This window comes from Trematomus bernacchii, unplaced genomic scaffold, assembly GCF_902827165.1.
Source record: "Trematomus bernacchii unplaced genomic scaffold, fTreBer1.1, whole genome shotgun sequence".
Classification (NCBI taxonomy): domain Eukaryota; kingdom Metazoa; phylum Chordata; class Actinopteri; order Perciformes; family Nototheniidae; genus Trematomus; species Trematomus bernacchii.
In genome coordinates this window covers 3,068,682-3,082,156 of record NW_022987662.1, presented here as the reverse complement: position 1 = coordinate 3,082,156, position 13,475 = coordinate 3,068,682, and the positions used below count along the sequence as shown (strand labels likewise).

General features: G+C 38.3%; 1 protein-coding gene across 1 annotated transcript in view; it reads left to right on the top strand.

Moving 5' to 3' along the window:
- LOC117486949 (laminin subunit alpha-2-like) overlaps nucleotides 1-13,475 on the top strand; it is a 189,440-nt gene that overhangs the window by 139,569 nt on the left and 36,396 nt on the right. Inside the window, 7 exon segments of the mRNA XM_034135550.1 lie at nucleotides 3,950-4,112; nucleotides 9,068-9,146; nucleotides 9,237-9,368; nucleotides 10,335-10,451; nucleotides 10,706-10,869; nucleotides 11,097-11,235; nucleotides 13,030-13,132. Of these exon segments, the coding sequence (XP_033991441.1) occupies nucleotides 3,950-4,112; nucleotides 9,068-9,146; nucleotides 9,237-9,368; nucleotides 10,335-10,451; nucleotides 10,706-10,869; nucleotides 11,097-11,235; nucleotides 13,030-13,132 (897 nt within the window).

Sequence of the window (13,475 nt, the reverse complement as noted above, 5' to 3'; positions counted from 1 at the left end):
CTCGTTGTTCACTTCAGCTCAGTTTGTTTTTGTCATGAGGGTACAGCATCTCTTCCCTCAGCCCTGCATCAGTTGCTGTGTTACCAGCTTGTGATGTGTGTTTTCTTCTGCGACATCACAGTCACAGCCTTTACACACGCTCCACTGGAAAGGTTATCTCTGAAGTCTAAAGGGAGATTCAGTTCTTCTCCTGCAGGGATTCCAGGCCGTCCGTGTTTATCTATGTGGGATCTTGTGTTTTATCAGCGGACAAGCGATGTGCAGACCTTCTGTTCAAGCTGTCTTTTCCCCCCATCTTTGATCCTGCAGGTCACTGTCTTTCTGTGCTGGGGTTGCTCTTGAAAATAATTGCCACAGAAAATAAATCACAGCTCTATCTCCCTTTCCTTCTGCCCCAACTAGCCAATTGTTTCTCATCCCTGTGTTTACCATTATCTCTTAAAAATAACATTCTTCAACCAAATGTGGAAGAAAGGTACTGTATGGTGCCGTGTGTCCTGGATGAGATTGTATAAACTAGTTCCTCTATTTGAGCTTAAAAGTTCATTTTTGTCTTTGGAAACAGGTGTTGATAAAACAGCCTCCCCTCAATATAAACTAATTCACATGATCTGGAACTCACTAACTAAAGTTAAAGGTGGGGTAGGTAAGTTTGAGAAACCGGCTCGAGATACACTTTTTGTTATATTCCATGGAATGCTCTTAACATCCCGATAGCAATGAATATCTTAAGTGCTTTGACAAAAAATCCATAAAAAAATGTCATCTGTGGAAGCCGTAGTACTGTAAAAAGCACGACCAATCATCTGAGCCGGCCCGGCTAAAATAACTGGATGGCCTACCTGCCTGTCAGCCTTCCATCTGTGCACAAACTTATCTCGTGCCCTCATTGGTCATGTGCGCGTTCGTGTGTGTTGGAGGAGGGGCTCTGTAAGGAAGTGGCAGATTTTCTCCGGCTGTGTATTTTCAAATTCTAGCACACTCGATCGAGCTGGTTTCTCCAAAATTACCTACCCCACCTTTAATGAAACACACTTGAAGAAACCCTGGGGACATGAGTCCAATAATAGTCTACAGTACCTGCCAGTTTGTCATCTATACTGTTTATACTATTATGTACTCATGTCAGTGTATGAAGACAATACAATCGGAGTATGTTGGTGGATATACGGCACATACGCGTCTTTGTAAATGTCAATAATGGCCAACTCTGTTACCAACTTTAAATCACTTACCTTGGATAGCTCTTGTTGAGTCCCACTTGGATTTTGCAGTTATATACTGTATGTTCTTTAAAAAAAACTTCCTCTACCCCACACTGATGCTAGAAAATACAATTGTGCTCTATGAAACACACAGTAGTTCAATTGTGTTATGTTTATAAGCATTATAAAACATTCTGTGGCTTCTGGGAAGAAAGGAAAGTTATGTGATGAAACTGTTCTCTCCTTGTTGTTGCTCCTGGCAAATTGTCCCTCTGCCTTATCCTTATAGTGTGTGTGTGTGTGTGTGTGTGTGTGTGTGTGTGTGTGTGTGTGTGTGTGTGTGTGTGTGTGTGTGTGTGTGTGTGTGTGTGTGTGTGTGTGTGTGTGTGTGTGTGTGTGTGTGTGTGTGAGAGAAAAAGAGAGTGTGTGGCTCACTGGATGATTGAGAGTAGCAATTAGAGACTTAATTATTGGCTATAACAAACCAACACAAACACACCACATACTCAAACACTGATGCAGTGGTGCACAATTTCATACAACTGTGCACTCACAGCCATGTACACACACACACACACACACACACACACACACACACACAATGACGCAAGAAAATACTGTACACTCTTTGCTCTGTGTGTGCACCAGTGTTTACTAGATACCATAATATGATTCCATCCAAGTTTTTAAGTGTTTAATTGGCTTTTAAATTCCACTATGTAATTATAGGGCTGTAACACACACACACTCACACACGTTAAAATGCAGCATACACACACATGCAGTACAGCTGTTCATTAGCATGATGGCTTTAGCTTGGTCTTAGCTCTAATCACATCATGTTTACATTTCAAATGATAGGAAGAGCTGCATTTCCACAACCACACACACAGGCCCACCCACACACCTACAAACACCAACACACACTTTCAAGTTTCAACTTTAATCATATAAATGTTTACATTTCAAATGAGGGAAGTACCCACCGCTGCACACACACAAACAGCTCAACAAAATACTGTGCCCTCCTCTGTTTTGCTCTGGCACACTCTCACACACTAACACACATTCCTCATTAAGTTCCAGCAGTTTTATTCAAATGAGCCTTGGAGTGTTTTAGTGCAGTTTCATCATTGATTGGTTTGAGATTTCACTGCCTTTAATTTGATAAAAGCAGGGCAAACATGAAGTCTGCCAACATCACTGGCTTTGAATGGTGTTAAAACTGTGTGTGTGTGTGTGTGTGTGTGTGTGTGTGTGTGTGTGTGTGTGTGTGTGTGTGTGTGTGTGTGTGTGTGTGTGTGTGTGTGTGTGTGTGTGTGTGTGTGTGTGTGTGTGTGTGTGTGTGTGTGTGTGTGTGTGTGTGTGTGTGTGTGTGTGTGTGTGTGTGTGTGTGTGTGTGTGTGTGTGTGTGTGTGTGTGTGTGTGTCTCTCAGCGTGTGTCTGTGTTTAAATGAGTTAAGATCAAGCGGTGTGATTTTGTTTGAGCCATAAAAACTTTAACATCACAGCAGCGCCCACTGCAAGAATGTCCATCAGGCATCTTTACTGCTAGTATATGTTTGTATGTGCACATATTATTTATTTCTGTTTGTAATGTTGTTTCAAGTGGGAAACATGTTTGAATGTTGATATACACATTGATAAGAGGCGGCTGTGGCTCAGTGGATAGTATGATGCACTTCGAATCAGGGGATAGCAAGTTCGAGTCCCACTGCAGTCAGCATGTCGTTGAGTCCCTGGGCAAGACACTTCACCCCAAATTGCTCCTGTGGGGATTGTCCACAGTACTGAATGTATGTTAGTCGCTTTGGATAAAAGCGTCTAACAAATGACATGTAATGTAATAATAAGATGTGAAGGCCTAACCAGTTGTGCATATATTGCATAACATTGTATTTATGTTAAATATTGTAATACAATCATTGCATTGGGATTTATGTAGATGAATACTTATTGACTGCAGGGTGATGGTGAGTGCAAGCAACCATTAAGTTTCACTTTACGTTTTTGTTTCAGCTCCAACCTTAGTAATGAAAAATATAGTTCTCCATGTTCATAAATGCCTGCACAAAACAACACCATAATAGCGCACAGTGCAAAGTATCTAGATGCGCTTATAGCTGTCCACTGTACAGAAAACTGTATTTTCTCCACAGCAAACGCACATTAGTAACATAAAACTTAAATGGCTGTTTTCACCGCAAGCCTCTGTGCCCAACTTCCTCTGAGCAAAGAAAAAGTCGCTAGCTTACATTTTTAAGTCAGAGTGTTTCATAATCAACTTTCGTTCAAACCTAATGTTAGCTTCAGTTATTTTTTATTCTTTGTTTTACCATAAATGATACAATGAATTAAACACAAAACATGTATTCCTTCCAGATACATTGAATATATTACAGCCTGACATCTAGACTCTTATTTTATCTCATTACCAATGAATGAAAGTAGTTGCTTTTAGCTCTGCAGCTCTATATCACTTGTTTAGCCTCTTTAAGCTCATGATTTTATTATTTTTTCTCCTGGGTGTTCGCTCCATGGTTTTCTTTCACCTCTATCCTCGACCCTGATTAAAGCAGTTAACTGCAGCCAACAAAATATACAAATTCAATTCCACTGATATTTTTAAGAGTTACTGGAACTGAAGTCTAATTTCATTTTTTGTTTTGTGTCAATGCAAGAACATGACTTGGATCTGTCCATCTGTAGAGTCCTCACAGCAATGTCTCTCTGTGTGTGTCCAGACCTCCAGTCCAAGGCTGCCGAGTTGAACCAAACTCTCTCTCGGAACGATGGAACTCCAGAGAAAAGCCTGGAGGAGATGAAGGAGGAGATCCAGGCCATGCTGGACGAGATGAGAAAACGACAGCTGGGAGGGAAGAAGAACATCGCCGACGAAGAGATGGAGTATGGACACACTTGGACACACACACACACACACACACACAGGTCATGTATCTTACTCCCACATACAAGAAAAAGACAGATTTTTAAGAAATACTTTGCAAACAAACCGTCTGTGTTTCAGAGGGAGCACACACACACACATGATGAGCAAACCATAGCTGTACATTTCTTAATGAACAAACAAGAAATATGCCAAGAGACAGGAACAAACTGAGCCTCTTTGCTATTAAGCACTTTATTTAGTGTTAATGTTTTGTGTTTATAGCGTTTTCAGTCTTACGAATAGTGTTACCTTTCTACTTTTAAGTCTTCTTTGTTGAGTTGACCAGAAACCCATTGGTATTTGCATGGAAACACACTTTTTTCACCCACTTTTTTCTATTCTCTTTTGTTGTTTTCACTCAGACCAGTATTCTAATATATTCGCCTTGTGTGTGTTAGATAGTGTCCGTCCCTGCTGGGATTCAATCCCACTTTTCGGTCTTCCTGCTTGTTGTTCAGCGGGATGTTTCCCCACTACACGTTTTCTCTCTATCTGAACTTGCACAATGAGAGAGAGGGAGGAGAAATCAAATCAAATGCATCTTAAGTCAATATGACAAAAAACATACCTGCATACTATAGAAATGTACATTTGTAACTTTTTTACACTAGCAAAATGACACATTTCAAGGTTCAAAGTTCAAGGTTCTTTATTGTCAAACTAACATAGCTACAGAGTAATTATGTTGTTGAAAATCTTAGGTCACAGGCTTCTCCAACAATGCAACATAATAATACAGATAGTAAAAGTAATACAAAAAGAAAAATAGTTCTAAAATAAAGTAAGAGAGAAAAAAAAAAAGTGGAATAGTGCAGTACGAGTCTATATACAAGTTATTGGAATGATATATATTAGATAGTAGATACATATTACTGAGTAGCAGATGAATGTTATGAAATTGTTTCAGCAGTTCAATTGTTTAACAGTCTCACTGCCTGTTAAACAATTGAACTGCTGAAACAATTTCATAACATTCATCTGCTACTTAGTAATATATATCTACTATCTAATATATCTAAATACAAATGCAGCAATGTTAACTATAGTAATACAATCTGTGTTTCTTAACATTTGCAGGTTGCACAAATTAAGCTATTTGGATATATGTTCCCTATACAGAAATAGGCTAACCAATGGCTTCTATTAATTTATTTACATCATTAATATTACACAGCAGACTTCAGTTGTGTAATAAATCAATGTAGACATCAAACATGCAGAAATAAATGAAAATGATGCACTTTCAACTGATTTTGACAATGTAACCAAGACAACAGTTAATGTTACCTTGATGTTTTAGTCTAATTGATTTTTATAATATATTTTAGGCAAGGCAAGGCAAGGCAAGTTTATTTATATAGCACCTTTCAACACAAGGCAATTCAAAGTGCTTTACAAAACAGTCATTAAAAAGAAAAGATAATAAAATAAACATTAAAAGAAAAAATACATGGATAAAAGTTACAGTGCAGTTTAAGATGTGAATAGTTCAATTAAAAGCAGCGGCAAAAAGAAAAGTCTTCAGCCTGGATTTAAAAGTAGTAAGAGTTGCAGCGGACCTGCAGGTTTCTGGGAGTTTGTTCCAGATATTTGGAGCATAATAATAACTGAACGCTGCTTCTCCATGTTTAGTTCTGACTCTGGGGACAGAAAGCTGACCAGACCCAGAAGACCTGAGAGTTCTGGATGGTTCATAATTTAGCAGGAGGTCAGAAATGTATTTTGGGCCTAAACCATTCAAAGCTTTATAAACCAGCAGCAATATTTTTGAAATCTATTCTTTGACACACAGGAAGCCAGTGTAAGGACTTCAGAACAGGAGTGATGTGATCCACTTTCTTAGTGTCAGTGAGGACTCGAGCAGCGGCGTTCTGAATCAGCTGCAGCTTTCTAATAGATTTTTTAGTGAGACCTGTGAAGACACCATTACAGTCGTCGAGTCTACTGAAGATAAAAGCATGGACAAGTTTTTCCAAATCCTGCTGTGACATTAGTCTTTTAATCCTAGATATGTTCTTTAGGTGATAGTAGGCTGATTTTAGAAGAAAAAGCAGCAACTACACGTAGCCTTGTTTGCAAAAGTGTTTGTTAAATTGTTAACTGGGGTGTAGATTATACATTAATGTAGCACATTCAATGGGTTCAATTATGCATCAACCCTTACATATTTTTGTATTTCTTTCCTTCTTTTGTTGACCAATGAGACATCAGGAGTAAACGCCTCTCATTGAGCAGATATGTGATCGCTGCGTATCCTAAAACCTCGACTCTCTGCAGTTGTTTTACCAAAGTGTTTCTCACTGTTTCCACTCTCACTTTCTCGTTCTCAAGGCACTTGATAGAATTAGTCATTTATTTTGTAGTCTGATTGATTTTCATAACGTCAAAAAATAAAATCACAGGCCCTTCATTTCTTTTTTAGTCTTTAATTTCGTTGCTTCTTTGTTGACTCATGAGACATCAGGAGTAAACACCTCTCATTGAGCAGATATGTGATCGCTGCGTATCCCAAAGCCACGGCTCTCTGCAGTTGTTTTACCAAAGTGTTTCTCACTGTTTCCACTTTCTCCCTCTCAAGGCACTTGATGGAATTAGTAATCTACTCTCCTCATCCCCTCTCCCTCTTTTCTCTCTGTGTCTTTCAGCAGTAAATGTTGATGAGGTCGATGAGTTAATTAAAAGCAATGTATCGCCTTAGGGCAAGAAACAGAGAGAGGGATACAAAGAAAGTGTAGTGAGAAGGAAAGTCACAGAGGGAGAGGGGAACAACTGACAGATGGACAGGGAGTTGTAGAGGGAGAGACTTTGAGAATCAGAGAGACAAACCTCCTCTAAATGACTCGTCTGTCAGTCTGCGTTTGATTACTAGACTGAACCCTGAGGGGAGATTTCAACCAGAGCAGCAGAGGAAAACAAATGTTAAAAGGATTATTTCGTAAAAAAGAACAACGCTAGCAACCTTTTATCAGTTTTATATGTTTCTTAATTAAATATGTTTTCAGTTTGCCATTTGCCTCAAAGGTTGTTGATGCTGCAAATGTCACTTTTCATTCGTATAGTGCACGTTATGTTGTAATAGTCAGTAAGATAACAGTTCAAACACCTCTCCCATTTGTTTTTATTAGTTATATTCTGTTCATGTCATGCTATTCCCCAAAGGGTTCATTAAAGTTTCATCAAACCCAATCATTACCTTGCATGTTTCCCCAAAAACTGTGTGAACGCGTCCTCTGAGTGATGTCAACTGGAGGACACTGGAGCCGTGTTGTCTTAATTAATGCTGAAGGTGGAAAATAAGGCTCATTAAGGGACACTGGTAAACATATGGTTATTAAATTGTTTTAAATGCTTCCAAAGAGACGAGCCTTTCTAAAAAAACATGTTAAAGCAACGTGTTATTAGAAAATGTGGAAGGAACTAAAGGCTGAGTTGTAAACCTTGATGAGGCAGATCAATTAAAGCGAAGGTTGCGAGATAGTTCAGGCAATCTACCTGGCTCCTGAGAGACATTCACATGGCATACGTTATTTACCGTGACGTTTATCTATCACATTATTTTCCTAATGGTGGTGTCCAATACATAAGCACGTGGTTTTGCTGGCAAATAACTAGTTTATACAACATATCATCCAACCTGAAGGTGATCTAAAAATCCTGTCTTCAAATACAGTAACAAGGCGATATTCAGTTTCAATCTGGGCATAACAGTACTCATTTTCAATAGCCATTCCTACTGTAGTGTTGCACTCAGCTGTGCACAAAGTGAAAAGAGTTAATACCAATTACTCCAAGAGGTGTGTGTGTGAATGTGGGATTGTCAATTCCGATACCTCTGGGAGGGTTTGTGAAGATGTTTGATTATCTAACAAGCTCCTGGTTATTCTTTTGGGATATGCCACTTTTTCTTTCTTGAAAACTAGCGTTCCCTATGAGGAAAATGATCGTCACTTCTGACTCCCAGCTGTGCTCAGCTAGGTACCTCATATGAAAAGCTGTGTATAATCACATGACTTGGCTAAATGGACTAGGGATGCCAGCGATTATTCGATTTTTCGAATATTCGTTACAGTCTCCATAATCGAAAATTATTTTTAAAATTCGATTTTATTTATATATATTTTTATTATTATTTATGTTTTTCTTTTTTTTCCTGGCTTAGTTTCAACCAAAATATAGACTAATGCTAATAATAGTAATAGTATTAATAATTGTAAATGGCCATTGGTCACACTACCAGTTTGTTTTACTGTAAACTTGGAGGCGGCGGCGGCGGCGAATAATCGATTAATATTCGCCAGGGCTGTCCGATTTTCGAATTTGATCATGGTCAGTTTCTGGCATCCCTAAAATGGACTATAGTTAGGGTAAGACCAGCATTGCAAACAAGTGAAAAATGGAGGTAACGCCCCTTTAACAAAGCTTAATGCCAGCTTGAAGTTCTTTTTGCGGTGCTTGTACAGCTCTGGGTATTAGTTGCATTAAACTGAGTGGATACAATGCTACATTTATCCTGTAGAATATCTTCATCAGACATTTGAGTTATCCTATAGAGTCTCGTTATATGGTGCACATGTTGCTTCACTGGGTCACATACAGTAATCCACACAGACACATTAGTGTGACGATGTGAAATGTTTTGCACTGGCACAATTTAATCCAACTCAGCCTGAGGGATCAATAGAAGAAAATCGGCAATTTCATTCCGGCATTTCAACATTCAGTCATAAGGAGTGATTATTGTCTTCACACAAGCAGAGGCTCTGTCACACATCGCAATAAATCTCCTCTTCTCCGCTCTGTGCGTTGTTACATTCACCTACAGTATACTCACTCATTCACACACACACACACAGACACACACACGCACATATATCCATAAAGATTAAAATCTCCTCCTCCTTTCTTCTCACAGATTAGCAGAGGAGCTGTATCAGAGAGTGAAGAGATTATTTGGCGACCCCCATCAGGCCACAGAAGACCTGAAAGCAGAGGTAATTATAACTTCTAATCTTTATTCTTTTGTCTTCCATGTCTCTATATTAATGACATTAACTTAATGCTACCCCCATCTGCCTCCCTAGATAAAAGAGAAGCTCTCAGACCATGAGGGGAAGCTGCAGGAGGCCCAGGATCTGCTCCACTCTGCCCAGGGAAAGACCAGGGAGGCTGGATCACTGGCTGAACAGAACAAGGCTAACCTCACATCTCTGGAGGTACAACAAGCTCATACACTGCTACACACTCATCCAGTTTGACACACACAAACAATCACAAGGCCATTTTTAGAAGTGTATTTGTTTATTCCACACATGGCAGTTATTTTAAAACAAAACATGTACACTTATCAAATCAAATCAAGTTTTATTTATATAGCACATTTTTAAAACGATTTTTGGTTGAGCCAAAGTGCTGTACATATAATACAAATACATTTACAATAAAAACACTTTACAACAGCACAAATCAAAAATAACACACAGGGAAATGTCAGGAGTCGTGCTCCGCTCAGACTAGAAGGCCAGAGAGAAGAAGTGATTATAAAAAATGTATAGCGCATGGTAGAAAGGAGCAGGGAGAAGAACATTTTATTTTACCTGCCCCTTCTTAAAGAAAATGAAATAACCATTAAAAAGTCAAATATAAGCAATATTCTTTCAGTCACAGTTGCTTACAAATACTGAAACATTACACAATCAAAAGTCAACTTCATACTGTCTAATTACGCTTTCTTTATACAATTTCTTAAACATCAAAATATTCTTACAGCCCTTTAAATAATTCTGCAAAGAATTCCACTTCTTTACGCCAAGAGACACACATCTGCTTTAAAGTAGTACGTGCAAACTGAAGCTTAACATTTAATTTGATGCTTAATAGTTTCTACTCTCATGGCCACTGTATTGTCATCGTGTTTAGTCTAACTGCCTTTCAAGTGATTTACTAATTGAATTCTGCCATGCTTGATTTTTATTGTTGCAAGCGAACGACAAATAGGTGAATATATGATCAGATTAAAGATGACAAGGACATTGATTGTGAACACTTTTGGGTAACTCTGATGACAAGTAACTAAGTAGGTTTATTTTTGGAGGGGAGAAACACTCTGCATTGTGAGTTGGCTGACATACGGAGCGCATCAGAGTTTATTGCAGATGTTGAACTTGATTTTTTTTTTGCAGAGGAAGAGCTCTGCAGTGAACGAGGTGAAACAGAAAGCACAGGAAGTCCTAGGAGAAGGAGAACGTTTTCTGGATGAAGCTAACCAACTTTCTGAAAACATCAACAAGGAGATAGAGGTACTTCACTCAACCTAGAGTAGTGCTGTAAAAACTTGTGTCTTTTTGAAACCTCAGTCTTCTTTGAAATCCTCCAACTGAGTTCAACTCTGTGTCTTTTGGCAGCAGGAAAGAGGAATTATAGCAGTAGAAGAATATCACCCTGTTGTTGACGCTTGTGTCTGTTTCATTTCTTAATTTAAAAAGTAACACATTCAAATAGTAAGCAAGGATGTTACAATGGACGTGAATGTTCGTCTGTTTCCTGTCTGCAGGATTTGGAGGAGATGGGCAGAGAGCTGGATCCTCTTCATGTGAAGCTGGATGATAAAGTCAATCACCTCACCACTGGTTTGAAAGGCGGCGGCCTGGCCAATCACGTGCACGATGCAGAGGAACACGCCAAGCAGCTGAATGAATCTGCTGCCATTTTGGATAGGTACATATAAATGCGTTCGGATATGCATTTATTATTTAAAACATAAAACTGTAAGTGTGATAGATGTATACCTCCAGAAAATTGGGAATAAACTTAAAAATCAACGAGTTCAATAACAAACTGTATATGACGCATACATGTTAAATGTTCGGGTTTCATTGCAATAATACTATTATCGAAATTGACATCAGTATCTCTCTTTTTTTGTCCTCTCTCTCTCGTCACAGTATTTTGGCTGAAGCTAAAAACCTCTCCTTCAATGCAACAGCTGCCTTCAAGGCCTATAGCAACATTAAAGCAAACGTTGATGCAGCGGAGAGAGATGCGAAGGCAGCCAAACAGAGTGCCAGTGAGGCTCTGGCTCTGGTGAGTGGGAACCAACACACACACACACACACACACACACACACACACACACACACACACACACACACACACACACACACACACACACAAACACCCCTATTGACTCATTCTCTGTTATTCTGTTATCAATATATTATGAGAAAAACATCCTGTGCCTGATCATTTTCCGTTTCCATGTCTACCAAGACTCTCTTTCTTGCGAGATGGTAGACTGTAAATGTTCACTGTGAACTGTGCATGTATATGTAATCCACCTCACATATTGCATACATATCGTAAATATCAAGTACAAGCAGTGTGTGTGTGTGTGTGTGTGTGTGTGTGTGTGTGTGTGTGTGTGTGTGTGTGTGTGTGTGTGTGTGTGTGTGTGTGTGTGTGTGTGTGTGTGTGTGTGTGTGTGTGTGTGTGTGTGTGTGTGTGTGTGTGTGTGTGTGTGTGTGTGTGTGTGTGTGTGTGTGTGTGTGTGTGTGTGTGTGTGTGTGTGTGTGTGTGTGTGGCAGTAACAGTAATGTAAGCTTGGGCTCTCCATTAGTCATGGTTGTGGGTTCAAAGCACTTCTCTTTCCCTCTGCTTATTTCCTTTTTCCCCTTTTGCTTTTCCATTATCATGACCACACACACCTGAAATCTCTGTTCTTCTTTTATTTTCATAATTTATTCAATTTTTTCTGCATTTTTTCCTATTATGTTATCCCCCTGTTCTTGTTTAAAACACCTTTTTCTTCATTCTGCTTGTGTTTCATTGTGTTTTGGTTACATTCCTCTCCATTTTCGTCTCTCCCTGTATCCTTTCAAAGTGTAATACTTCCCTCTGGTTATTTTCTCTTGCATCTAAATTCATTTATTCATCATTTTTTTCTTTTTTACCCTTTTCTTTTCTACTCATACATACCCCTCGTTTTCATTTAATTTCACACCTGTCTTCTTTCCTCTTTTGGACAAAAAAGAGGTAAATGGCAAATGGAGAAAGGGCTACAAAGACCTTGAAAGAGGCAAAGAAAGAAGGGTTGAAGGTGGCGAAAGAATGAAAGGAGAAATTAAAACTGCTGAATGTATTTCTTAGAATATCATTTAGCAATGCAAAGTAGTGGAGCTTTGATCTTACAGAAAGGTGTTATGCAGATTTCTGCACCTTCCTGTGTGCTCTTAATTATTCTGGAAGCTTTTTTAGTGAAGGTGTGGAAAGTTACAGATGTTGTACTTATAGTCAGTGGTGGAAAGTAACTACATTAGTGCATTTTTGTTAGACATATTTGTACTAAACTTGAGTATTTCTAAGTAAAGCTACTTTATACTTCTACTCCACTACATTTCAGAGGCAAATATCTTACTTTTTAATCCTCTATATGCATTGTAACAGTCATAGTTACTTTTATACATAAAAACACATAAGATGCTCGTATGGTATAATGCAGTACTTAACTACTAATCTGCAGAGTATTTTTTAGTATCTAAATGTGGTCCACATTGACAACATGAATGCTCTTACATGTATAAAATCAGGATAACATAATAACCATAATAACATAATACTGTATAAGATCCATTCTGCATAATAAGTGGTTTTATTTTTGATACTCAAAGTACTTTTAGCTGCCAAAACATCTGTATTTTATGTTATTCTGAAATTGGTCATTGTGCAGAATGAGTACTTTTTCTACTTTAAATATATTTAATGCTAATACTTTTGTACTTTTACTTAAGTAACATGTTCAGATCAGGACTTTTACTGGTTATGGAGTATTTTTGGTCCAAAGTCTTTATACTTTTACTGAAGTACTAATTGTGCCTCTAGGCTTTAGATCCAGAGGTCCCAGTGAAGGAAGCCGCTCAGCAAGCCCTGCAGAAGAGCCACAAACTGCTGAACGAAGCCAAACAACTTCAAAATGATGTCAAAGGTAAGTAGTCTGTCCAAAAGATATTACATGAAGTGATAATACTAAGACACGATAATCATAGTTGCATAGTCACCAGTGCAGTAACAGTGTAATAATGTAGTACAGTACACGGTGTGGGTATATTGGTAGTTTTGTAAAAAAAAAAAATGTTTAATGAAGATTATATGAAATCTCACTTCAACCTAAATTAAAAATGCTGGTAGCCCTTCTGTATAAACGTTCATATCAGGATATAGTTAGGCTAAAAATTGATGTAAAATTAGATAATATATGTATTATAAAGTGACATTATACCTGCAGTATTCACAAGGCTAAAACAGATTAACTGCTATCATTGTCACTG